Source organism: Pelodiscus sinensis, chromosome 21 (assembly GCF_049634645.1).
Source record: "Pelodiscus sinensis isolate JC-2024 chromosome 21, ASM4963464v1, whole genome shotgun sequence".
NCBI lineage: Eukaryota > Metazoa > Chordata > Testudines > Trionychidae > Pelodiscus > Pelodiscus sinensis.
The window spans coordinates 16,529,875-16,553,205 of NC_134731.1; the positions used below are offsets into that span (position 1 = coordinate 16,529,875).

The window sequence follows — 23,331 nt, forward strand, 5'->3', positions numbered from 1 at the left end:
GCTACATTGTCCTGCATTTTGCTTCAGCTACCCCAGACTAACACGGCTACATTTCTATCACTATGGAGCTTTAATGTTACTCTAGTAGCTCAAAATTTGGGGTGCTATATGTGGTACTCAGCCGATACAGAAATTCCAAGTTCTCATACATGGGAGGGCCGGAAAAAAACAGCAAGTCTATTTTTGTTGGAGAAAATACTAATGTGCTTGCCAGAATCTAGTTCCTTTCGAGAGATGCAGAAGATCTCCTCTGTCCATGAGCCAGATCCCAGGAACCTGGTCCTCTAATTCCCTGAGACTACTTCAGATATTGGCACATTCTCACCAGCAGCCCCTGCCTCACATGAGGATGGAGGCTGTAATCTTCCATTTTTAAATTGAAGAACTTATTTAAATATGCTCAATAAGGTGTGATTTTTTTTTTTGAGTAGATTGGTAATACCAACACTTCTCATAGCTGCCATATGATAGCTTATGTTAACTACTTTATTACTATTTCAGACATTCATAAAACCATACACTGCAGGTACTAGATGTTCTCTGCTCTCCCTGATCTGCCCTACACCCAGGAAAGTGATACTTCCACTATGGGCTCCATTGTAGAATGTGAATCATAGATTAAGATTGGAACAGACCTCAGGAGGCCATCTAATTCAACCCCACTGCTCAAAGCAGGACCAATCACAACTAAATCATCCCAGCCAGGGCTTTGTCAAGCCTGGGCCTAAACCTGTAAGAATAAAGATTCCACCACCTCCCTACACAGCCCATTCCAATGCTTTACTACCCTCCTAGTGAAACAGTTTTTCCTAATACCCAACCTATGACTCCCCCCATTACAGTTTGAGACTATTGCTCCTTGTTCTGTCATCTACCACTGCTGAGAACAGCCTAGCTCCATCCTCTTTGGAACCCCCTTCGACCTACAAAGAGAGGCTGAGGGATTTGGGCTTATTTAGTCTGTAGAAGAAAAGAGTGAGGGGGGATTTGATAGCAGCCTTCAACTTCCTGAAGGGAGGTTCTAAAGAGGACGGAGAGGGGATGTTCTCAGTAGCGACAGATGACAGAACAAGGAGCAATGATCTCAAATTACAGTGGGGGAGGTTGGATATTAAGAAAAACTATTGTACTAGGAGGGTGGTGAAGTTCTGGAATGGGTTACCTAGGGAGGTGGTGGAGTCTCCATCCCTAGAGGTGTTTAAGTCTCGGCTTGACAAAGCCCTGGCTGGGGTGATTTAGTTGGGATTGGTCCTGCTTTGAGCAGGGGGCTGGACTCAATGGCCTTCTGAGGTCGCTTCTGGCTCTGATTCTATGATCAGTAGAACAAGGGGAATGGACTTTGAGGAACTTGCAGAGTCAGGTAGAGAGGCCTTGAAAATCACCTTCAGAAGATCACCCCCTGGCCAAGGCCACCCCGTGCTTGGATCATAGAAGGAAATGAGAGTGCAGCAGTGAGATCTTATTTTATTTTACTTCTTTATTTCTATGACTGAAGTAACAGCAGCTCGAGGTCTTCAAGTTCAGCCCCCAGCCCTCACGGCCGTACCAAGCACCATCTAGATCTTCCCTGATAGAATTCTATCTAACCTGCTTTTAATTATCTCCAGAGATGGAGATTCCACAACCTCCCTAGGCAATTTATTCCAGTGTTTAATCACCCTGACAGGTAGAAACTTTTTCCTAATGTCCAACCTAAACCTCCTTTGCTGCAGTTTAAGCCTATTGCTTCTTGTCCTATCCTCAGAGGCCAAGGAGAATAATTTTTTTTTCTCCCTCTTCCCTGTGACACCCTTTTAGATACTTGAAAACTGCTATCATGCCCCCTCTGTCTTCTCTTTTCTAAATTCTTTCAGTCTTCCCTCATAGCTCATGTTCTCTAGACCAGTGTTTCTCAACCTTTTTTTATAAAGTACCCCTTTACAAAAAAAAATGGAGGCCTAATCAGCACAGAGTAGAGCAGAAGAATGACTTCTCGTGTCTTGCTCACAACATTCCTATTAATGCATCCCAGAATCCTGTTTGCTGTTTTGCAACAGTGTCACACTGTTGACTCTTATTTAGCTTGTGGTCCATTATGACCCCTAGATCCCTTTCTGCAATACTCCTTCCTAGACAGTCACTTCCCATTCTGAGACTGACTGTTCCTTCCTAAGTGGAGTACTTGCATTTGTCATTATTAAACTGAATCCTATTTATCTCAGACCATTTCTCCAGTTTGTCCAGATCATTTTGAATTATGACCCTACCCTCCAAAGCAGTTGCAACCCCTCCCAGCTTATCTGCAAACTTTAAGCGTACTCTGTGCCAATTTCTAAACCATTGATGAAGGTCTTGAACAGAAACAGTCCCAAAACAGACCCCCTGCAGACCCGCACTTGCTATGCCCTTTCAGCATGGTTGTGAACCATTAATGAAGCTCCTATTTCCCCCCCCAGTCACTGACTCCTAAAGGTAGCAGTGATTTGTTGTAATAAATCCTGGGTCCCCAGAATTAATCCAGGTGTGGAGGCAGCTGTGGTCTTTATCCAGGTATGAGGGCATGTCAGATGGCATTTCTCTGCCCCTCGTGTCACATAAGTGGTTCCTCATGAGATAAGAACCAGATGAAGCAAAAAATGGAACAAATTAATCAAAATGGGAAATGGTCTAAATTTACCATAGACACCATGCATCTGCTCCTCCAGGGAGCTGTGTTAGAGTGGCCAGGTGTCCAGGGGACTTGACAGTGTGTAGTTAGATCAAAATCTGTATCAGAGGCAGCAGCATGGGGAGACAGTTAAAAAATGAGCTCTTCTTGCAGACCAGCTACCTGCTGCCCCGCACTGTTCCGTCTGCTACAGAGGCAGTAGCATGTGGATGGCAGCAGCCCCTGTCCTTGGGGAGTCGGCGCTCCCCATGGACAGAGGCTGCTGCTGGAGGGCAGAGGAGCCTGCCAACAGAGGCTGCTTCATGGCAGCCTCCCCTGCTCCACCTCATGCTGCTGCAGGAGGGGGCAGGTGGCCTTTAAGCTGGCTGGCCCCCCGCCCTCCCACTCTGATACAGTCAGCAAGGGGCGGAGGAAATGGCGTGTAGTTGACAAGATTAACCGATAAGCCTAGGCTTATCAGTTAATCCACATCCCTGCTCGGGAGAGAGAGGGACAGCACTGAGCGATGGGGCAGTGGGTTTTCGGGGCAAAGAAGTGGCAGGGAAATTTCTGGCTTTCTAGCTGGTCTGGTGTTTGAATATTACAAAGTTGGCAACCCTGAGCTGTGCAGGGCATTGTCGGATTGGTGTAGAGAGAGCACCCAAAATAGGATTGGCAATGTAGATACATGACACTTTTTTACAACTTTCTCTATTTCAGTCCCAACTATGTGATAATCTAGTAGAGGTGTAATAAGGGAAATGCAGCACTGGGTCTTGTGTGGAGATTTCCTTCACTACCATAAAGAGAATAGTTTTAAATCAAGCTGAGACTCAGCTACAAATCATACAGTCTGTTAAGGCCCTGTCTGTGTGTTCTCATCCCTTGAGATTCTATGCTGGAGATCCCGTCTGTCCTATGGCTTCTGCAGCTCGTTATGCTATTGCCAAATATAATGCACAGCTCCCCATTCCCCATCTGCCACTCTGTCACCCTTTGGCTGTCTCACCACTGTCTGAAGCAGTCTCTCCATAACTAAACTCAAGTTTCCGGAGAAGTAGCTGCCTTTTGCATCATCCCTGAAAACTTCACTGTCTTTGCTGCTTACAAAGGTGAGAGATGTGGCAAGGCAAGTGTTCTCTCTGCAGCCAGCTCTTTCTCAGTCCTGTTCCTGCTTATGTTATCACCAAAATCTGTAAAACAAATCACAAGGAGGAATTCTGTCATCCCAGTGTTTGCAGTGGTTGTCAATTTGAGTTTTAGGGTCAACATCTTTAATCCTCAGAAGAGGGGGAATGAAATCTTGTATCCCATGCAGCTCATTTTCCTTGCTGATAGGTTCAAGTCCTACTTTGTGAGGCAGCTATCAGCCAGGAGCCCTCTTGGGTAGATTTACACTGCAATGGGAGATGTGATTGCGGTGAGGATAGGCATACCCCCATGCTAGCTTTAGTATAGCTAACATGCCTTCGAAAGTAGGGGTGTTAGCGTGTAATTCACTAGTCATCAAACTTTAGCAGTTACACAACTATTTGATAGTCCCTAGGGGCGAGGGACTCAGTAATTCATGAAGTGCATGGCCAGGCAAGCAAGCTGGCTGGCTGGGAAACACTTTAAGCTCTGCAGGCAGGCAGGCTAGTTTGGTAGCTGACAAGTAAGTCTCTTGGCCACAGCCTGCTTCTGGCACCCCAGCTCTTTCCTGCCCCAATTCTCTCTTCCCCGCCCCACTCAACATCCCCAAACCCTCTGCTCCCCCCCTTACACCCATACCCCCTTCCAGATCTGGCACCCCAATCTCCTGCCCCAGATCACAATCCCCTCCTACCCTAGGTCACATCCCAAACCCCTGCACTTCAGTCCCCTGCCCTAGGTCACAACTGCCTGCTTCATCCTGTCTCCCTCCTGCACTCCAGTCCCGTACCCCCAGCTTCCTTCTGCACCCAACCTCCCATTCCATACCCAGCATCTCCTCCATTAATATCACAGAAGAGTGTGGCCCTCGACCACTTTCCTAAATCTTGAAGTGGCCCCCTCATCAAAAGTTATTGCCTACCCCTGGGATAAGTGGTTTTCTCATTCCAGAGTGAATTATTAGAGCCTGCTGCAGTAAACTGAAAGCAGGAAAACACCTGGGGCTAATTAATGCTCCCTCAGGCAAGTCAACACCTGCAGCCAAGTATGGCCTGTGGTGCTTTTTTAAAAGGGCTCTCTCCTGCGTGCCCCCCCGCCCCTGGACTAGGAAGCGGGGAAGACAAAGAGTGACGAACTGGGAGGAGAACTGGAGGGGCAAGAAGCTGTGGGTGTGTTGATAGCTGGTTAACAGGTACCAGAGGGACTTGTTTGGAGAAGTGGCCCAGGGAAAAAGCTGCCAAGTCAGAAGGAAAACTACCTTGACTGCTGCTGCCCTGGGCCGGAACCCGGAGTAGTGGGTGGGCCCAGATTCCTCCCAGACCTCCTCCCCATGCCAGCACAGAGCCTGTCCCAAGAAAGGAGAGCAGGACTATCAAGGGGTTTTCACCCCAAAAACCATGGACTAACCTGTGATGATCATGGCTCACTAAGCAGTGGACCCTGCCTCCTGTAAAGAGAAAGGGGTTATGTATAGGACCACAGCAAGTCTCTGAGGCTAGTAGTATCCCAGTAACGCGAGACTCACAAGCGCAGCCAGAACTTTGCCACAGTGCATAATAGCTAATATTTACTAGCTACTCCTGCAATAACTCCTCATGTGGTCACGTCCACTGTGCACTGAGTGCCTTTGTGTGAATTAACTGAACTTTGGAAATGCATTAACAGACGTTCTTCTTTGAGTGGTTGCTCATGTCCATTCGAATTAGGTATGCTCACCGCGTATTCTGGAGTGGCGCCACCATGGCGGGGCATAAGTACCCCTGCCGGTGCTCCCCAACCTCAGTTCCTTCTTACCGCCGTTGACGATCGTTGGAGCATGTCTCTCTGTTAGAGTAGTTAATGGTTCCTGTTTCTCTTAGTTCTAAATAGTTTAAGTTAGTTAGTAGCTCTTTGTTTTTTTTCTTCTCCCCCTTCGGGGGTAAGGAATGCCAGGGCCGCAAGTCTTTAAGGCGTGCGCTGTGTGCACAAAGTTTATGCCCAAAGGAGACCCTTACGATAGTTGTCTGAAGTGTCTGGGTGAGGGCCACCTAACATAGCCTGTAAGATCTGCAGGTCGTTTAAGCAGCACACTAAGAGGGAGAGGGACTCCGGTTTAAAACTTCTCCTTGTGGAGGCTGCTTTACAGCTGGCACTGACTGGACACTTTGTGGTGTGCCATTCATCGGCGTCCATGCGCGACGCTCCATCTCGGGAGCGAGGGCTCGGCACCGTTCTCACTCCCCGGCACCGAAGAGATCAAGAACGTCCCATGGTAGGTCTCAGAGCCGGAAGTCCAAGTTGGGCCTACACCACAGTGCCGAGTCTCCGGTGCACACGTCCTCGACTACCACTGTGAGGCGTAAGCGAACGGGATGACCATCCAGCCCAGGGCAGCTACCCTTGAACCATCCCTCCACGCCAGACACTTTTGAGGCAGCACAAGATCTCATTAACCTCACTACCTCCCCTTTGTCATCGGTTGAGGCGGAGAGGTTGAGGTCGCCTACGCTGGAGGCACCAGTTTTGCCTCCGCACCAGCGTGATCGGTTGGCACCGGTCGCTTATGCAGCGGGACTCTCCCCTGTGGGACCAGTACCGCGTGCCTCTATCTCATTGCCGGTCTCGACGCAGGCCGCCAGGTTTCACTCGACGCTCGACTGGGCTCGACCCCCCTCAGTGCTGGGACCTTTTCCAGACCCCGTCTTGGCTGCGCCGGTGCTGTATCATCCAAGCCTTGTGGCACCGTCTATGGCACCATCATCGGTACCAGCGCTAAGCAGCTTTCCCGGGGTGCCGCCCCAGTCTTCAGCACCGGGCCCTTCGACATCAGGCTCTTCGGCACTGATGCAAGTTCCGGCTCCGGGCTTTTCGGCACCGATACAGGTTTCGGCACCTTTACAGGCACCGGCATCGGCCCAGTGGTCCATGCCGGTACCGCCATTGCCGGTAACATCGATTTCTTCAAGTTTCGTCTCGGCAACTCTAGCGCCTTCGATCCAGCCTGCAATAGAGTCTGCGGGAACAGCGATGGGGCTGCTGCCAGAAGAACAGCCGGCTTTGGGGGTTCCGCACCCACAATCTGTACTGACTTCGACAGCACGGACATGCATCGTTTCGGCTCCATTCCCGGCACTGGGACCTGTCTTCCCAGCAGCGGCTCCACTCCCGGCGCCGGGACCTGTCCTCCCAGTACCGCAACAGGCTCCGCAACTGGCACCGGGACCTGTCTTCCCGGCGCCGGCATGCCCTCATTGCACGCACGCAAGCAAACCCGAGTCTATGGCCAGGTTTGCCCCCCTGTTGGTGGCAGGGCATTCGTCATCTGCGCCTCCCTGGCCTGAGTCTGACTACTCATCAGATTCTGATGCGGCCTTGTTCAGGTCAGAGTCCTCGGAAGCTTCCTCTCATCATAGATCCTGTTCCCGGCACCAGCGTGATCGTTCGCTTGTGCAGCAGACTTGGCCGCCTCAACCACAATGGCCATTCTGGATGCCGTGGGCATACCACCAGTGGCAGGGGCCTGTGCCCTCCTCTGTGGTGTCCGGCGTCTCGGGGCACTGAGCTCAACTGTCAGCATCGCTGTCACGACCCCCTCCTTCGCCCCAGAGATCTGTTACTACAGATGCTGCTACAGGGCCGCAAGCCTCGGTGCAGCTCCGCATTGCTAACCAGCAAGCAATGCTGAGTCGATATGCTTATACATAGCAGGCAGTGGATAAGTTTGACAGGCTCCCTGCCGAGGCCCGTCAGGAGTTTGCGGCCATGACCTCAGAGGGCAGAACCATCGCCCACACGGCCCTTCAGGCTTCTCTGGATGCTGTTGACTCTGCAGCCCGTACCATGGCGTCGGGTGTAGTTATGCACCGTTGTGCCTGGCTGCAGGTGTCTGGAATATCTCTGGATGTCCAAACCACAATTCAGGACTGCCTTTTGGTGGCAAAGCGTTGTTTTCGGAGCACACTGACTCCAGGCTCCATATGCTTAAGGGCACGAGATCTACTCTCCGGTCCTTGGGAATCCACACGCCGGCCCCTCAGCGTTGTCAGCTTCCCTATAGACAGCAGGGGAAGTCCCAGGTCCCCCGTGGGGATTACTGGAGACGCTTTCCTCGTGCCCCCCGTGGGGGTGCAGGGGCGTCTGCGGGCCCGTCGTCCGCAAGGGGTTGTTGACACTGCCCGAGAGGGGACAACCCCCGTGGGGTTAGTTAAGGCCCCTTTCAGCAGCCCAAGCACCAGTTTTGATGGGCTGCTAGAGAGTTGTGCACTAGCCTCCCACCCTGGCACCCATCCTGTGCACCTGTCCCATCCGTTCTGGACTACCTTTTTGAACTTGGGTCCGGTGGCCTCTCTGCCTCCTCTATCCAAGTCCATGTGGCATCTCTCTCCGCCTTCCATGTTGGCAGGAGTCTCTCTGTTTTCTGATCCTGTGGTCAAAAAGTTCCTTAAGGGTTTGGACAAGTTGTACCCCTCGGTTAGACCCCCTCTCCCCGCTTGGGACCATAACCTTGTGTTGTCTAGACTTGTCTCCCCCATCCCCCCCTTTGAGCTGCTGGCCACTTGTTCTTTGAAGCACTTCTCTATGAAGGTTGCGTTCGTTGTGGCCATTACGTCGGCTTGCAGGGTCTCCAAGCTGAGGGTGTTAACTGTAAACCCGCCCTACCTAGTGTTCTTAGACAGTAATGTGAGGCTCCACCCTCATCTGGCCTTTCTCCCCAAGGTGGTGTCACCTTTCCCAAGAAATTTACCTCCCGGTTTTCTTTCCAAAGCCCCATGCCTCCCCTAAGGAGCAAGTGCTCCATTACCTGGATGCTAGATGTGCGCTAGCTTTTTATATTGATAGGACCAAACCCTTATTTATTGCTGTCGCTGACAGAATGAAAGGGCTCCCCATATCGACCCAGAGGTTGTCCAATTGCGTCGCAGGGTGTATCAGGGAGTGTTATGCCTTGGCTGGGAAGGTCCCGCTCCGAGTTACAGCACATTCCACCAGGGTGCAGGCATCCTCTGTAGTTTTTGGGGCGCAGGTTCCAATCACTGGAATCTGCAGGGCCGCCACGTGGTCGTCGCTCCATACCTTTACAGCGCACTATGCGCTGGCATCCTCCCTAGCCTGCTGTGCAGGGTTGGGATCTGTGGTCCTCAGCTCTCTATTGTAAATGTTTGTTTTATCTGTACCACATTGCACTTTTCTACAGTTTTTCTGTGTTCGCTTAGTTGAATAAATTTGTTTGGTTGTTCAACTTTCGTGGACTTCTCTTTGAGTGCTCCGACCCCTCCTCCTTGAAGTGGGGTTGGCTCGGAAGTCACCTAATTCGAATGGATATGAGCAACCACTCGAAGAAAAGAACGGTTACTTACCTGTAACTGTTGTTCTTCGAGATGTGTTGCTCATGTCCATTCAATTCCCCCCTTACCTCCTCTTCGTCGGAGCGTCTGGCAAGAAGGAACTGAGGTGGGGGAGCGCCTGCAGGGGTACTTATACCCCGCTATGGCGGCGCCACTCCAGGGGGCGCCCTGTCGGCGCTAAGGGTACCACTAGCAAAAAAACTCCGATTTTTACCAGTAAATTAATCAAGAACGGTTACTTACCTGTAACTGTTGTTCAAGATGCGTTGCTCATGTCCATTCGAATTAGGTGTGCGCACCACGTCTTCCGGAGCTTTTTTGCTAGTGGTACCCTTAGCGCCGACAGGGCGCCCCCTGGAGTGGTGCCGCCATAGCGGGGTATAAGTACCCCTGCAGGCGCTCCCCCACCTCAGTTCCTTCTTGCCAGACGCTCTGACGAAGAGGAGGTAAGGGGGGAATTGAATGGACATGAGCAACACATCTCGAAGAACAACAGTTACAGGTAAGTAACCGTTCTTTTACCAGTAAATTAATCTTCTTTCTTTAACTAATCAGCAAAATGGAAAATAATCTGTATACAAAATTGCAGTATCCAGCAAATCTGATTACAGTAGTTTTCTTTTAATGTGGTAATTCCTGCAGTAAAACTGGAGAAAGAAGCAGAAGAGGAGAGAATCCGGAAGCATAAAGCTGCAGCTGAAAAGGCTTTCCAAGATGGGATTGCCAAAGCTAAGCTGGTGATGCGCAGGACGCCAATAGGAACTGATCGTAACCACAACAGGTAGAAGAACTAACCTTAAAGCTTTCCTGTCCTAATAGTATCTCTTGTACTGCTAAAGGTCCTATTGGGTGCTCGCTTCCTTTCTGTTGAAGTAGAATGTAACAAATCATTGTTTTGTGTATTTGAAATCTCTTGTACCAGTATGCAGTGCATTACTGTGCATCAAGAACTTCAGGCGCAGCCTGCTGCTAAATGACAATAGAGATGAGAGTATTTCCAAACTGATGTAGGCTGGGGGAACCTGCATCTCTGTAGGAAGGATGCATGACTCACACTAACCTTGTACTTCTCAGTCTATTCAGACTGGCAACCCTTTATTCTAAGTCAAACTTTTGTGATGACTCCTTTTCCCATATTTACAATAAACTAAAAGTAAAATGTCAGTGATAACCTCCTGTAATTGATTTGTGTTTTGACAAGGAATACGTCTCCTTGAAAAGTAAGTGTGTGCAGGGAGCAAGCGAACAAGTTTTCTTTGTTTTAGATCAGGGGTGGGCAGAAGGGCCTCCACAGGCCAGATCCGGCCCACCAAGCAACTGGATCTGGCCTGTGGAGGCCCTGCTGCTCTTCCGTCCCCAGGCCAATCAGGGTCTGGGGACAGGGCAGCTGTGTGAAGCTTCCTTTGCCCTGCCCCGGCCCTGTGAGGAGCTTGCGGCTCTTCAAAGTGCCACAGGCTCCTCACAGGGCGGGAGGAGGCTTCCTGTGCTCCCCTGCTCCCAGGTCCTGATTGGCCTGGGAGTGGGGGAGCGTGTCAAGCCTCTTCCAGGGCATGGGTGCCTAGTGGGAAGGGGGGGCAAAGGGGCTTTCCCACCCCAGACCAATCATGCTCTGGGGGTGGGTAGCCCCTTCTGGGGTGGCCCAGGGCTACTTCAAACATTTTTGAAGTGGTCCCCACGCAAAAATTATTGCCCACCCCTGCTTTAGATTGCAATGCCACTTTAATTACCTCATCTCCTGATTGGCTTTGTGGTCTGACCCAGTAGTTGAAAAAAAAAGTTGGCTAACATTATCAAATTGCTGGCTATAATCTGGAAGATAGTTACTACTGTAATCCTTCTCTCATTCAGACTTGGTGTTTGGTAGACCCCTTTAAAAAAAGATGTAGGAGAATCTCTTATTGCCCGTGCTGCGATTGTGTTGCATATATAAATGCATGCAGACATTTAAATGCCATGTATACATGGGTTCTCTCTTCGTGTGTGTGTGTGTGTGTGTGTGTGTGTGTATTTTTCCTCATATCCCTTGTCTCTTGTGGTCCCTGCAGTAATGTCTGTGCTCTTTACAGATATTGGCTGTTCTCAGATGAGGTTCCTGGCTTGTTCATTGAGAAGGGCTGGGTACATGACAGTATAGACTACAGATTCATCCCTTGCTGCCAGAAGGAGGAGGCTGATGATGATGATGACTACTACCCAATGGGTAAGATGAGCTAACTTCTCTTGTGTATTGTTTTTGCTACTAATGGATCCTCGTTATTACTAACTTGGGTTATGGATGATTTGGCAAATGGACGGCCATATGACAGATTAGTAAATGTGCTGTCCTTGGAGAGTGTAGTGTAGATCTCACTGTAACTGTACCCGAGTCTTGTGAATGAGATTGGAGTCTCTTGAATAGCAGTGTCAAGGATTGCGAATGTGCCTTGTACTCACATCTGAGGAAGAGCCATGATTCATCGTCACTTCCTCTAACTCTTGTGCCAGTTGGATGGCTCATGTCCAACCCACTAATTCTTGACTTTGGTTAAGTTTTCTCAAATTCTTTATAATACCTTCAGCAGTTCTCTGTTCCACTCACATCAGGCTGATTGTTACCCAAGGTTTTCAGAACTGACAGCAGGAGCAACTTAATTTTTTTACTCCAGGTGGCATCAGGAATAAGTCAATAGGAACTACGGAGGTGATTGTGTAAATATGCAAATGGTTAACCAATAAGCCTGGGCTCATTGAGGCTTAGGTTACAGGCTTCCTGCCTGGGGCTGAAGCCCTTGAGTTTCAGCTTTGCCACCACCACCCCCGCCTAGAGTAGTGGGGCTCAGGCTTTGGACCTCTCACGTGGGGTAGTGATCGAAGTAATTTGTTTTCAAAAGGAGCTTGCAGTGCAATGAAGCTTGGGAACCCCAGAGTTAGTGTGTGGCACTTGGGTCTGTGCATTGCAGTGTGGATGCCAGAGCCCTAGATTTGGGCACAAATCAGAAAATCCATAACTGTGTTGATGCTTCAGCCCAGGGTTCCCTGACATGCGTCAGTTTGACTTGAATCCCTCTGGCCCTAAGCTTACAAAGCTATGTGTAGACACTTTGAGAAGAGATATATAAAGGTATAATTCCTTTTTTAGCAAATATTTAACTATGTGCAGCATGAATGCTTAGACCTGTTGTGAATTCACAAGGCTAGGAAGAGAGCATTTCCTAAGAGAACTTCGGTTGAGAAGGGAAGGAAACGACAAAATGGTTTAGCTGATTATTTCACCAATAAAGTATACAGGCAAGGACTGATGGAATTGGTGAATATATTTTCATATCACATACTTAATGATTAGATATTTGGGCATAAACATTCTCTGACCTTTTATTTCACAATAATTATACACTGAAGTTCAGACTGAGAGTTGTACATGATAAAGCTGGAATGTATTTGTATGTGCAGGCACTAGATAAAGTATCTGCTCAACGTACAGTGAGAAAAGAACCTTTTGTAAAATTTTAATAGGTGTTGTTTCTAATGTCCCTTTCTTGTATAGTGTCTTAGTGCCATAGTGATATCTTTGTAAATACTAGGATAGTAACTGAAGCATATTCACTGTTGATTTGCTTTCTTTATGGAAAGCAAATTGTAAGCCTCCTGGTAAAATGTGAAAAGGCTTACTGAACATTTTTTGCCTCCTTTGCTGTCTTACAAACCCAGCAGCAGTCTGATATAACTAATTTAAATAGCTAGTATACCTTTGCATTTTAATTTTGTGTGGATTTTTACAGATAAGCGAAAGAACGTGGCTGGAAGTGGCAGAGTGAACACTCATCATAGAGCCATGCATGTTTCAGACATTCCAGTAGAGACCACTGTACCCAAACAGGGACAGAACTTATGGTAATATGCTTTCTCATGGCTAATGTGCTTTGCTCACCACCAGACAATTGGCTTCTGTAAAATTTGGTGAAATATTTATTGTGGTCCCAGAAATGATGTATCTGAACTTTATAAGAGAGACGTCCACTTTGGTGTTTTATGTGGTGTAAAAGAGAGCTCTAGATTTCCAGTGGGGAAAAAAAATGAAATGTGGAAAGCTAAACAAACATCTTTAAGAGGTGATCATTCAGTTTTGTTTTATCACTCTATTGTGGTTCTGTAGTGAAGTTAGACACAATAGAAGTATCCATTAATATTATAGTTTGAACAAATGCTTTTACTCTTCTCTCTGTGTGATGGTCCCTTTGTGGTAATATCCATCTGATTTCAGCTATTCCTTTTTCAATTGTCCTGTTCAGTTGCTGAATTCATTTGATAGCCTCCCAATCCTGTAGTTTGGAAGTATAACATGTGATGCTAGTAATTATGGGTAATAGAGACAAGAGGTAGTAAACATTGACTTGCTATTGCAAGAATGTCAGATTTGGCCAAGATAGTGATTTTTAAATCATTGGATTTAAAAAAGTCTGACTTAAATAGATTAAAAAAAATCAGAAAAATGTGGATTCTTATTCTTGGTACAGCAGCCAAAACACTTATTTATTCTGGTTTATTAAAAATGTATTTGTCTACTCATGGTACTAATTTTGTCTTTAATAACATGTGCATGACCTTGTTTGAGCAGAGACCTCTCTTAAATTTTCATTGTCTGTGTGGATCTCACTTATGGGGCATGTGAGGGAAATCTTTTGACCAACAGTAATCTTTGGGTCAGGCCTCCATTTTCTTGTGCTCATCCATCCTCCTTCAAGTGATGGCAAATAGAGCAGCATAGCCCTAACTGCCTGTTAGTTCCCTCTTGGTGATAGCAGCTGGCAGTTGACTTTAACTGCTGAACCTCTTGCAGTGAGGGAGGAGACTTCATGTGCTTCTCCTCCGTCCACAAGCCCTGATTGGCCTGGGGGTGAGGGGAGTGCGTGAAATCTCCTCCTACTCTATCCCGGTCTGCAAAGAGCATGTGGTGCTTAGAAGCACTGGCACATTCCTTGCATGGTGGGAGGAGATATTGCACAATTCCCCCCTCCCCCCCGATTGGCCTGGAGGCGGGGAGGGGGGTTTGCTGGGCCATATGAGGCCTTGTGGAGGCCCACCCCGATCCAGGCCATACTACTTTAACTTGCAGGCAAGAATACTGTGGGAGACTATCTAAAGCTTTGCTGACGTCAAGATATATCACATCCACCACTTTCCCCATATCCACAGAGCCAGTTATTGCATCATAGAAGGCAATTAGATTGGTCAAGCATGACTTGCCCTTGGTGAATCCATGTTGCTGGTTCTTGATCATTTTCCTCTTGTCTTAAGTGTTTCAAAATGGTTTCCTGGAGGACTAACTCCATTATTTTTCCAGAGACTGAGATAAGGCTGACTGCTTTGTAGCTTCCCGGATTCTTTTTTAAAGATGGGCATGAGTTTTGCCTTTTTCCAATCATCTAGGACGTCCCTCAGTCACTACAAATTTTCAGAGATAATTGCCAATCACTCTGCAATCACATCAGCCAACTCTCTGGTACATTAGATATAGACCCATGGACTTGTGCATGTCTAACTTCTGTGAATAGTCCTTAACCTGAGGCACCGGTCTCCTCTGACGAGCTGTCCTATTTCAGCTCCACCATCTCCATGCTCTTCGATACAGTCTGTGCACTCTCATAAATAACTGGCTCCACCAATCTCCCATAGCAAAGCGGGCACCGGACCATGCAACTGCTTCTCATCCCAGCACTCCAGCCCTACTCAGAGATATCCACCTTGGGAGTCTGGTCTTGCCACACGTGCCTATCCACCTCCGCTGTCGGTGTTTTATACACACCACTACCCATACCCGCTGACCCCTTATCCCAGGCAATGGCATCCATGGGACTCACAATCTTATCATAAGGGCCACCACATGGCTCTCTGAACAGCATCCAGAGGACCACCCTTCTCTCCCCAACCCACATCATCCGCTGTAACACCGAATTCCCTCAAGCCTATCCAAACTGATATTGAGGACTCCCTGTCCGACGGGGAAGATGGGCCCCTCCTACGCAATTCTTCCTCCTCACTGGATGAGGCAGTTATCTCTACCACTCCACCTCCACCTGATAATTCTAAAAAGTTTCAAGAACTTTTTTAAAGGGTTGCCCTAGTGCAGGAATGGGACCTGCAGAAGGACCAGGAGAAAGAATACCGCCTCTTGCGAACCTTAAATCCTCCAGGATTGCCCTCCACATGGATGAGGCCATTATGGACCCTGCCAAAAACATCTGGCAAACTCTGGTGTGCATCACACTCACGAATAAGAGGGCTGACCACAAATATTTTATTACACTGAGAGGCATGGAGGACTACTTTACCCATCCTCCCCCAAATTTCCTAGTGGTTGACTGTCAGACACAAAGCGAGACAACCTAATATGAGGTCTGTCACAGGACAAGGATCACAAAAGAATGGACATCATGGGATGCAAGGTGTACTCTTCAGCCACCTTGATCCTTTGAGCAGCAAATTACACTGCGATGCTGACACTTACAATTACTCCAGTTATTCCAAGTTGCAGGAGCTCGTACAATTTCTGCCTGAGCATAAGAAGTCGGTCCTCCTCAACATCATGCAGAAAGAGCATACAATCTCCCGTGCGGCATTACAATCCGCAATGGATGTGGCCGACTCTGCTGTCCGCGTCACAGCCTCGACTATTGTGATAGAGGAAATCATGGCTTCAAGCATCGGGGACCTGCAGCAAAAAGTCGAGGATCTCTCCTTCGAGAAAACCAATGTGTTTGATGCAAAAACAGAGGTGATGTTGTGGTTGGTGTGTCTATAGACTGCCGGATCAAGTGGATGAGGTAGGTGAGGCTTTCTTTGGACAACTGAGAGAAGCTTCCAGATCGCAGGCTCTGGTTCTTATGGGGGACTTTAATCACCCTGACAACTGTTGGGAGACCAATACAGCAGTACACAGACAATCCAGGAAGTTTTAGGAGAATGTTGGGGACAACTTCTTGGTACAAGTGCTGAAGGAACCAACCAGAGGTCATGCACAGCTTGTCCTTCTGCTCACAAACAGGGAGGAACTAGTAGGGGAAAATAGAGGTAGGTGACAACCTGGGAAACAGTGATCATGAGATGGTAGATTTCAGGATCCTGACCAAAGGAAGAAAAGAGAGTAGCAAAATACACACCCTAGACTTCAGATAAGCAAACTTTGACTCCTTCTCATCAGTTCTCTGAGGAGGGATTTCCTGGGATGCTTACATAAAGGGGAAAGGAGTCCAGGAGAGATGGCAGTATTTTAAAGAAGCCTTATTGAAGGTACAGGAAGAAACCATCCCAATGCAGAGCAAGAAAAGTAAATATGGTAGGCGACCAGATTGGCTTACCGGGGACATCTATGGTGAGCTTAAACACAAAAAGGAAACTTACAAGGAGTGGAAACGTAGACGGGTAACTAGGGAGGAGTATAAATACATTGCTTGAGAATGCAGGGGAGTGATCAGGAAGGCAAAAGCGCAATTGGAATTGCAACTAGCAAGGGATGTGAAGGAAAACGAGAGGTTTCTACAGGCATGTTAGCAATGAGAAGGTGTGGGCCCCTTACTGGATTAGGGAGGTAACCTAGTGACAGATGATGTGGGAAAAGCTGAAGTACTCCATGCTTTCTTGCTTCTGTCTTCACAAGGTCAGCTCCCAGATACATGCAGTAGGCAATGCAGTATGGGAAGGAGGTGGACACTCCTTGTTGGGGAAAGAACAAGTTAGGAACTATTTAGAAAAGCTAACCACACAAATCCATGGGCCCAGATTTAAGGCGTGTGAGGGTACTGAGGGAGTTAGCAAATGTCATTGAGGAGCCTTTGGCCATTATCTTTGAAAACTCTTGGAGATCGGGAGAGATCCCTGATGATTGAAAAAAGGCAAATGTAGTGCCCATCTTTAAAAAAGGGAAGAAGGACAATCCAGGGAACTACAGACCAGTCAGCCTTACCTCAGTCCCTGGAAAAATCCTGGAGGGGATCCTCAAGTAATCCATTTTGAAGCACTTGGAAGAGGGGGAAGTGATCAGGAATAGTCACATGGATTCACGAAGGGCAAGTCATGCCTGACCAATTTGAACAGCTTCTATGATGAGGTAACTGGCTCTGTGGATGTGGGAAAGTCAGTGGAGGTGATATACCTTGACTTTACCAAAGCTTTTGATACGGTTTCCCTCAATATTCTTGCCAGCAAGTTAAGGGAATATGGATTGGATAGAAAGCTGGCTAGACTTTCAGGCCCAACGGGTAGTGATCAATGGCTCGATGTCCGGTTGACTATCTGTTTCTAGCGGAGTGCCCCAAGGATCTGTTCTAGGACCGGTTTTGTTCAACATCATTAATAAAGACCTGGATGAGGGGATGGATTGCACCCTCAGCAAGTTCACAGATGACACTAAGCTAGGGGCAGAGGTAGATACGCTGGACGGCAGGGATAGGGTCCAGAGTGACCTGGACAGATTAGAGGATTGGGCCAAAAGAAATCTGATGAGGTTCAACAAGGACAAGTGTTGAGTCCTGCACTTGGGATGGAAGAATCCAAAGCATTGTTATAGGCTGGGGATCGACTGGCTTAGTAGTAGTTCTGCAGGAAAGGTCCTGGGGATTACAGTGGATGAGAAGCTGGATATGAGTCAACAGTGTGCCCTTGTAGCCAAGAGAGCTAATGGCATATTAGGGTGCATTAGGAGGAGCATTGCCAGCAGGTCTAGGGAAGTGATTATTCCCCTTAATTCGGCTCTGGTGAGGCCACATCTGGAGTATTGTGTCCAGTTCTGGGCCTCCCCAGTATAGAAAGGATGTGGAGGCATTGGAGAGGATCCAGCGGAGGGTGACCAAAATGCTTAGGGGGCTGGAGCACATGACCTATGGGATTTGGCTTTGTTTAGTATGAAAAGAAGAAAAGAGTGAGGGGGAATTTGATAGCAGCCTTCAACTTCCTGAAGGGAGATTCCAAAGAGGACAGAGAGGCTGTTCACAGTAGTGACGAATGGCGTAACAAGGAGCAGTGGTCTCAAATTACAATGGGGGAGGTCTAGGTTGGATATTAGGAAAACTATTTCACTAGGAGGGTGGTGAAGCACCTAAGGAGGTGGTGGAATCTCCATCCCTAGAGGTTTTTAAGTCTCAGCTTGACAAAGCATGGCTGGGTTGCTTTAGTTGGAATTGGTCCTGCCTTGGGCAGGGGGCTGGACTTGATGACTTCCTGAGGTCTCTTCCAGCTCTATGATTCTATGATTTCATGAAGGATTCCTGCACAACCCTCTGGAACCTGGGCATGTACATGCCCTCTTTCAAGAGAGCCAGATACAACACCTATCAAGGACCCAGAGAGCCATATAGACCACAATCCAGGTATGATTTCTTTCAAAAACACAGGCCCCAACGACAGACCCCAAAATAAACCCCATCAATCCTCAACATCCCAACCTTCTACATCAAAAGAGCAGATTTGAAGGTTTAGTCGAGAGCCTGCAAGACGCTCCCCTTGTGGTCACACCATTCAACCAGTCATCTCCAGTTCCACTGCCACTGACCCTTTTTATACCAGTGGGCACAAATAATATTGGACCAATGGGTATTGGAGCTTATCTAAGTCGGTTACTCCATCCCCTTCACCACCCTTCCTCCTACCCATTCACCCACCCCATCCCTCTTCAGGGACCCCTCTTATGAGTCCCTCCTTCTAACAAGAGGTGCTTCACCTTCTACAGATGGGTGCCATAGAACTGGTACCAACTGCATTCCGAGGGAGAGGGTTTTATTCAACTTACTTCCTAATGCAGAGAGAGAATGGAGGATGGAGAACCATTGTGGATTTGAGGAGACTCAACAAATGTCACTTACCAACAATTCAAAATAGTGATCCTAGCAACAATAATTCCAGTGCAAAATCAAGGAAATTGGCTTTTGGCGCTCAATCTCCAAGATGCCTATTTTCATATAACAATTAATCCCACCCACAGGCATTGTCTACAATTCACAGTAGGGTCTCAACACTACCAATACCGAGTGCTCCCTTTCGAGCTTTCAACAGTTCCCAGAGTTTTTTCCAAAACCCTAGCCGTAGTGGTGGCATCCCTGCGTTGTCTGGGAGTCATAATATTTCCATGCTTGGACAACTCTCTCATAAAAGGCTCATCCTTCTTAGAAACAGAGGACCTAGTCAAGACCACTATGAACCTTCTACTCTGGCTTGGTTTCCATATAAACTATCAGAAGACCATCTTCCTCCCTACCCAAATCCTAGAATTTATAGGAGCGCCGTCACAGCCAGGGCAACCCTGCCCATGCACAGATTCGAGGCTCTTCACAACCTCGTAGTGGTTGCACGTGCAATGTCTACCACAAGGGTCCGAGAATGCCTCAAAATCCTAGGTCACCTGGCCACCACTATCTGGACATTACCACGTTTTCTCAAATCATTGTTACATCCTTGAAAGGTGTAATTGGGACCTTTTCTGTTCAATATGGGAACCATTAGCTAGTCACCATAAATATCTGTATAGACGAAGCAACTGAATTACAGCAACTGTAATTCTTTCATGTTTTGTTTGTGTAGACCCCCATTATGCATCCTCTGCCCCTGTTCCTTCAGAGTACATCTCTGCTAGGAGTCTAGACTAGAGAGAGAACGCAAGTAGTTAGGGCTGCTCATTCCTATATATCATTGTGTTTTGGTGGGTGAAGCATGAGGACATGCAGGGCACAGGCATGGCCCAGCAGACAGTGTTGGTCAAAAGTTTCTCGTCTTTTGCATGCCATAAATGGAAGTCACGTAGGTAAAACATCTTGAACCACAGTAGCTGTAAGATACAAAGCCATTCTTTCCTTTCATTTGTTTTATTGGACTAACTTATTCTGAATCTGTGTTTATAAAGTAAGTCAAACCACTAAAACCAGCACACTATAATTTTCTATAACTGTTTTGCTTCTTCCCTCCCCTCTTCCCCCTGACTGGATTTTAGATTCAATAAATGTTTCTTTACCAACCAACCCCTCACACCCCCAAAAAAACAAAACAAAACCCTCCTCTGCAAATACTGTCTATCATAAGAGGAGCTAATAGTCCCTTTCTAGTGGCTCACCTGTGAATCTTACATTTACACACAACATAAAAGGAGTCTGGGATAGTCCGTTTCGTTGACTACAACTGTGTTATGGAGCAGTACTAAAAAATAAAGGATGGCTAAAGCATTTGGGTACAGAGAACAACTTACATATACAGGCAGTCCCCGGGTTACATACAAGATAGGGACTGTAGGTTTGTTCTTAAGTTGAATCTGTATGTAAGTCGGAACTGGCATCCAGATTCAGCCGCTGCTGAAACTGATCAGTTTCAACAGCGGCTGAATCTGGACACCAGTTCCGACTTACATACAGATTCAACTTAAGAACCCCAGGCGTCCCCAAGTCAGCTGCTGTTGAAACTGATCAGCAGCTGATTCCAGGAAGCCCGGGGCAGAGCAACTCTGCCTCGGGCTTCCTGTAGTCAGCCGCTGGTCAGTTTCAGCAGCGGCTGACTTGGGGACACCTGGGGCAGAGCAGCTCTGGTGCTGCTGGATTGGTCCAGTAGTGCGGCTGCTCCACGGCGCTACTGGACCAACCCAGCAGCACCCCAGCTGCTCTGCCCCAGGCGTCCTGATTCAGCCGCTGCTGAAACTGATCAGCAGCGGCTGAATCAGGACTCCTGGGGCAGAGCAGCTGGGGTGCTGCCAGGTTGGTCCAGTAGCACCAAGGAGTGGTGCTGCGGGACCAACCAGCAGCACCCCACCTGCTCTACCACAGGCCCCAGGCTTTGCTCCACGTCTCCCTGGTCTGCTGGGGGGGGGGCACTAGCTACGTCCCCCCCGCCCCAGCAGACCAGGGAGACGCGGAGCAAAGCGGCGGAGGACCCGGGCCAGACCGCGGCGCTTCCAGATCAGCGCCGCGGTCTGGCCCGGGTCCTCCGCGGCTTTGCTCAGCATCTCCCTGGTCTGCAGACCAGGGAGACGCTGAGCAAAGCCGCGGAGGACCCGGGGCGCTTCCAGATCAGCTGGAAGCGCCGCGGGTCCAGCCCCGGGTCTTCTGCCGCTTTGCTCCCCGTCTCCCTGGTCTGCTGGCTCCCCCAGCAGACCAGGGAGACAGGGAGCAGCTTTTCTCGTCCCGGAGGAGGTGGGCGGTGGGACTAGGCGTCCCACCGCTCCAGTCCTCCGGGGCGAGAAAATCCCCGTTCGTAACTGCGCATCCGACATAAGTCGGATCCGCGTAACTCGGGGACTCCCTGTAGTTGAAATCTAATGGCTGGCACTAAAGATCAGTAAGTCAAGCTGTTTTTTAAATTGTAATTTTATAGTATTCCAATGTCCCTTAGATATAATGTCTGCAAGGGAGGTGGGCTGTCATACTCTGCCAGCCTTGCTATGAGATCCTTTGTTGAGGGAGCCCTTATGGTGCACAATGCCATTGTGCCCATAAGGTTTGCAGGAGCTTCCAGATTTGTTACCAGCTGCCCTTGAATAGCAACCTCTGCGCTTGTAGCGGGAGTGAGTCTTGCAGTAATGAGGCTGTGCACACAAGGGGCTATGCCATGAATCCAGGATGAAATCAAAAATTTGTGGATCAATCATGACATTGCAAACATAATATACCAGTCCTTTTCAGCACATCAGACTGATTTTTTTTCAGTTTACTCAAATGACTATAATGAACCTAACCCTTGAGACTTACGACTGTAAATTCAAATGCCAATTTTGAAAGACTAATCTTAAAAATATACTTTTGTTTTACTTAAATAAAATGATACTCCTTGTGAACGGGTTTCGGGGTGCGATCGCCCCCTGCTGGCTGGCAGGGGGGTTGGCGGACTCCGCCGTTCGACTCTGGGATGTCGGTAGCCGGATCAGGTCCCAGGCCCGCGCCGTTGGGCGTGATCACCCCACTACGCCGAGTCCGGGGATCCACGAACCCTGTAGTCGCTCCCTCCTGACAGGGGTGTTCCAGTTCTGAATCGCTTGGGGGATTTGCCCTTGTGGAACTTGGGTGGCCCCGGCTCTGAAGGTGATGTGAGGGGAGGGGGACCCGGGCCCACCCTCTCCTCTGGGTCCCAGCCCACGGCTCTAAGTGCAGGGGTCGGCTCGTCCCCTGCATGACAGATGTGGGATGTGCTCCCTAAACACGTCTGCCCACAGGCACCAGAAAGACCCCGCCCCGGGCTGCTTCCTCCCCTCCGTGCACTCCTGTACCCTGCCAGGGAGGTCCCTGGGGCCTACCGTGGTTCTGGTGTCTGGCTCGGTGGATGTCTCTGCTCGGCGTATGGTCCCGGGCCTGAAGGTGGGAGGCGTCTGCGGGGATCCTGGGCCTCCATGAGGCTGCACCTGGCTGCTGGCCGCCCTTGGGGCGGCACCGTCCCGCACACAGCCCAGGACTTCCCTGCGGCCGGCCCTGGAGGCTGCCCCCTCTCTTGCTGTTGGCGGGCCCTTTTGAAATGGCGCACTGGCTCTGATGTGCCCTCGAGGCCCTGCCCCTTTTGGGGCATGGCGGGCTCCCCCACCTCCCCCTGCCCGCCAATCCTCATGCCCGCCTCACACAGACGTACGCAGGAGGCGGGGCCAGCTGCCGCTTGGCTGCACAGGCGCGGGGGAAGGCCCTGCCACCGCCGCCTGCTCCCCGCAAAACTGCAGCATCTTGGCACCTCCGCTGGGGCCGCCGCCTCCTCCGGCCCTTCCCCCCGCTCTCACGTGTGGGTTGCTCGCGACCCGTCACACTCCTTGACAGTCTTCTTTCCCCTCCACACCTGATTTAGCTGCATCCAAGTCCTAGCAAATGGGTGCAACTTTGGACCTCTGTGCCACAGTAGTACAACTTGAATGATTTGCCTGGTGGGAATTGAGCTTAGTTCACAAACTTGTAAGGCAGGGAGCTGGACTGGCCATCTCAGAGGGGGTTCTATCTGTGACTGCAGCAGAGCTGGTGTCAATGCTTGTTGTGTCTTCCAGGTTTCTCTGTGATAGTCAGAAGGAGCTGGATGAGCTGCTGGATTGTTTGCATCCCCAGGGAATAAGGGAGAGCCAGCTAAAGGAGCGGCTACAGAAAAGGTTAGGCCTCTATTCTTACTTGGCATACACCTTGCCTATTCAATGTAAACTATCCTGCTACTGGCATGGATGCACAGACTTAAGCTTGATCACGTGCATATAAAGGAAGGAGGTGGGAAGTGTGGCTGATTTTCTTTTCAGGAGCATATTGCAAGTTCTCCATCAGCAAAAGTCTGAGCCACTCAGAC

The 23,331-nt window shown here is 49.0% G+C and overlaps 1 protein-coding gene across 2 annotated transcripts in view; it reads left to right on the top strand.

The window, feature by feature from the left end:
• Nucleotides 1–23,331, top strand: part of BAZ1B (bromodomain adjacent to zinc finger domain 1B) — a 110,325-nt gene that overhangs the window by 49,307 nt on the left and 37,687 nt on the right. For both annotated transcript variants that reach the window (XM_014571765.3, XM_006119603.4), the window contains exons 8-11: nt 9,724–9,862; nt 11,148–11,281; nt 12,840–12,951; nt 23,045–23,143. In XM_014571765.3, the coding sequence (XP_014427251.2) occupies nt 9,724–9,862; nt 11,148–11,281; nt 12,840–12,951; nt 23,045–23,143 (484 nt within the window). The remainder of the gene's footprint in view (nt 1–9,723; nt 9,863–11,147; nt 11,282–12,839; nt 12,952–23,044; nt 23,144–23,331) is intronic.